A 4553-nucleotide genomic window follows, 5' to 3' on the forward strand; every position below is an offset into this window, starting at 1 on the left:
AAGTCAATATGAGGAAGCTCCGTAAACAGCAGAGTGAAGTGTTTTCCTCAGAGGAGGCCCCAAACACTCCACTGTAAGGGTTCATATGTAGATTTATGGGACTCCTGGTTATTTGGAGATGTGAATCTGTTTACTACCCTACTGGTCACTGGCCTGACACACCCTTTCTGTCAATCTTAATCAGCTTGTGCTTGGCTGACAAAGCTCTCTGAGTATTTGTCATTCACTAGAAAATTGCCACCACAGCATAAAGTACCCCAGGCATCATTTCTGGTCCAATCAACAATACTAATTTACAGACAGTTGGACAAAGCTCCAGATACAGCTAGTGTAACGAGCTATAACTATAGTTATAGTTACTAGTTATATCACTATGACTAGCTATCCCTTTGATTGCTGCACCAGGGTGTTGAAGAATTGAAGGGAGCCTCAAATATAATTTCCAACACTTGGAAACCCTAACCGCAGACAACATAGCAAAGGGCACATGCTGATGTACACAGCAAACAAAGGGCTCTCGTGTTTGCTTCCCCTGTATTTTGAATCTCCATATAAATTATACTGTGTCTGTGGCAGAATCACAGGACACTGTGTACACAGAGGTTGTCCCCGGATGTGTACCTCATCCAACCTTGACTGAACAGCACAGAACATCTAGGACTCACCGAGAGGAAGTCTGTGAGCTCTCGCTGCAGGAACATCTTCAGTTCCCCTTTGTTGAGCTTGAATCTGTCCCCTTCCTTGCACGAGTACCGGTGGAAGATTCTAATCATGGTGTCCATGGCCATCTCCAGCTGGGTGGACATGGTGGCAGCAGAACTGACCACTCCAGGGACAGGCCACCAAACTCAGGGACTTAAAATAAGCAGGTGGGAAAACGCCAACACGTTCATTAAAACAGAATATTACTAATATTACATGTTCATAAGTTAGCAATCAATATTAATATTAAAATACAGGCTAAAAATAAACACAAAGAGGAAGAAAATACCTAACTTCGTACCTGTTCAGCCAATGCACGGCCCCATCCACAGGAGTTTACAATTAAATTATATGCCTTTATACTCAGGGTTCCACCTTGGCACACCTGTTCCCAAGAAGATGGAAATTACCTGCGACAAGAGATTCAGGTGGAAGTGCCTCTGTGCCTCTTTTTAATCACCAGAAGGAACAGATGTGAGCTGCGGCCCCAAGGGCCATTAAGGAAGGATTGGTGCCCATTACGTCCGTTAGATGGAAAGGCAAAGAGAAGGAAAAGGAAGCTTTCAGCGCTCTCTCATTATGGGGAGTTGAAACATAGTCAGTTGCTAGGAAGTTGATGGGGGGCGGGGAGAAGACTAAAAATAGCGCAAAAACACTGGCTCAAACCTGGAGACTGCTCAGCAAAGCCAATAGGAAGACCAAGAGGAAATCTCAGAGCAGATTAAACTAACCCAATGGACACTTGTGCAGCTATAGAGTGAGAAAGCTCTTTGAGTAGCAATTTAGGAAGGTTCAAAGCAGGATCCTGGATGTGTAAGGAGGAAATAAAAATAAGAATATATATGCATATATGTTGGGTTGTCGGAAAAGTCATGACGCATTTTTGCAGCGAAAACCATAGAAAAAATACGTCATGACTTTTCCGACAGCCCCATACTTGGCATTTGAGTAAGGAGTCACAGAAAGGATACATAAGACAGTAATAAAAGTGGTAGCTATAAGGGAAAGAGGGAAAGAGGATGGAACAGGCTGGTTGGGAGTCAGATGTCTCATTTACATCCTTTCAACTTATTTTGACTTTTTCCGCTGTAGGAATGTATTGCGTAGTCAAAACAACTGAAATAGCATAAAGCCCAGAGTAGCTGTGTATACGGGAATCCAGGGGGGATTTTGAAGTGAAAGAAACTTAACCGAGTCACTGGAAAAAACAAAGCCAGACATTGGCTACTGTGCCTGTCCTCTCAGAACTGAAATTTAATTACATAAAAAGCAAACCGGTATATCTCCTTTTTATTTCCTTTCAACAAGCCAGTTGGGATAGATCCTCAATCAGCCCATCCCCCTCTCTCTTACCACCTGGACACCACCAAAACCTCCCCTCAAGGATGCCAGGGACATTCTCACCATTTACCTAAAGCCCAATTCTCAAAAAATATTTTTGTTAGTTTTTTTTAGTATTAAAGTAATAATGCATATGGTAAAACAATAGTATTTTGAATACTCAAGGGTATAAAATAAAATTCTCTCTGCACCATTCCCCACCCTAATCCCCCTCGGTTAACCCTTTTCCATGTGAGAGGCAGTATTATGATAGTGAAAAGCACGGACTACCTGGCTTCAACTGTCACCTCTGCCACTAACTAGTTGTATGATTTTGGGCTAGTCATTTACCACTCCATGTCTCAGTTTCTCCATCTGTGTAAATGGGATAACAGTAGTACCTCCCCAACAGACAGGATTAAATGAGTTAAAATATGCACCTGGAACATATTGGATTGTCGGAAAAGTCATGATGCATTTTTGCAACGAAAAACAGAAAAAAATGTGTCATGACTTTTCCAACAACCCAATAGTAAGTGTTGCATATACATCATCAGCTATTACTATCCTTACAAATAACTGTATGTATATAATTCATAAAATTATATATACTATTTCATATATATCCTTATACATATACATAAACAGCACCAGCATGTATACACCTTGTTTTCTTTTTACTTAGTATATATATACCTTGGGAATCTTGCTATATCAACACATAGAGATCTACTCCATTCTTCATTAAAGTTGCGTATCATTCCACTGGATGAATGTACCCACATGGAGTCAAGAATATGTACCAAGCATGTATATTATGCCAGGTCCTACGTGAACATGACAGAAGAAACTTGCCCTTGGAACATATCTTGTTTCTATTTTTATTGGGGTTGTGTTAAATATATAGAATGCAGGCAACAGTGACATCTTTTTTACGTTACATCTTCCTATCCAAGAACACCCCTATGGTTTTGTGACCATACTTTTCTGGGCCTCCTCAATTCTGAATGCACTTCCCCCTCTCCAACTCTTAAACATTGTTCCCCCCAGGTGGACTCTCAGCTACTCCTATAATTTCTTTTTTGTTGTTGTTTTAAAGATTTTTATTGGGGAATTGGGGTATGGGAACAGCACTGGGGAACTGGGGAAGGGGAACAGACAAATTGCTGTCCTTTTGTTCTTCAGTCTAGTTGTGGAGGATGTTGCTTCACTGGCCCAAGTGGGCACCATCATTGTGCTCTTCCCGGGNGATCTCTAGTCCTGTGGCTTAATACCATCTAGATGTTAATGACTCTGAAATCTGTATCTCCAGTCCCCTCTTTACCTTGGCCCCTGGACTAGATCATATATCCAACTATCCATGTGATATCTCCACTTGAATAAACAATAGGCATCTTCTCAAACAGAGCTATTGATTTCCCTCCAATGTCCCCACACTAAAGCTGTTCTTCCTCTAGTCCTTTAGATTTTTTTGCTTGACCAAAAATCTAAACATTAGATTGTGTTTGGCTGCATGTAACAGGTTCAAACTTAACGAGAGAGCAGTTATTATTTATTTTTTTTTCACATAATGAGAGGACCAGAGGCAGGCAGGCCAGGGCTGTGCAGTGGCTCCTCAATGATAACAATATCCTGGGCTCCTTCTATCTTTTTCCTGCATTGTTCTCATGGTTGCAGGATAGCAGCCCTACCTCCAGCCTCACACCCACATTCCAATGGAAGAAAAAGGAAGGAATTAACATGGTGGAAGGCACAGAGCCTATATAGAAATAACAAAATACCCCAGACATTCCCAACTGACTTCTGCTTATTTCACATTGTCCAGAAGCGCGTTTCAAGCCCCACCTCAGCTGCCAGAAGGGCTGGGAAATACAGCTTTTTGGCTGGGCACACTGCTACCCTGCATAAATCAGAGTCCTGACATATGGAAGACAGTAGAGTGGATATCAGATAGACAAAAGCGGTGACTGCCCTATCATCCTGGACTGCTCTCTTTCTTATTCTTCATTACCACTCCATCAGCAAGCCCCCATCATTCCCACCTCCACAACACCTAACAAAGGAAATGCTTCTCTTCATCTCCATTGCTCAAATCCTGGCTTGAGACACCATCAGCTCTCACCCAGACCACAGCAAGAGCCTCCTAACTTCACACAGTAGCTGGGGTAAGCATTTAAAAGCATAAATATTGTCATGCCACACTCCCTTTCTTAAATTCTCCAAAGGATCTGCCATGGTTTGGGTTCCTCCTAAAGCAGACCCTGAGACAAGGGTTTGCATGCAAGTTATTTATTTGAGAGATGCAGGACATACAGGACGGGGGGTATATAGTGAGACAAGGAAGGGAATATAACCCAGAGAAGGTGCTATATCAATTCAGCTTCCCCAGGGGCGACTGAAGCTTAACTCTAGGGGAAGCACTGGGAAATGATGTAAAACACTTGCCTCAGAATTACATGACCCAAGAGGCAAGGAAAAGTATTTATACACCAGCCCCCAAGAGCTGCTGGCTTCAGCTCTCTTGACTTGAG

The 4553-nt window shown here is 42.3% G+C and overlaps 1 protein-coding gene across 1 annotated transcript in view; it reads right to left on the bottom strand.

Moving 5' to 3' along the window:
- Window positions 1-4553, bottom strand: part of S100Z (S100 calcium binding protein Z) — a 29455-nt gene that overhangs the window by 9840 nt on the left and 15062 nt on the right. The window contains exon 2 of the mRNA XM_019641002.1: window positions 648-855. Within this exon, the coding sequence (XP_019496547.1) occupies window positions 648-806 (159 nt within the window). The 5' untranslated portion in view covers window positions 807-855. The remainder of the gene's footprint in view (window positions 1-647; window positions 856-4553) is intronic.

Source organism: Hipposideros armiger, unplaced genomic scaffold (genome assembly GCF_001890085.2).
Source record: "Hipposideros armiger isolate ML-2016 unplaced genomic scaffold, ASM189008v1 scaffold_55, whole genome shotgun sequence".
NCBI lineage: Eukaryota > Metazoa > Chordata > Mammalia > Chiroptera > Hipposideridae > Hipposideros > Hipposideros armiger.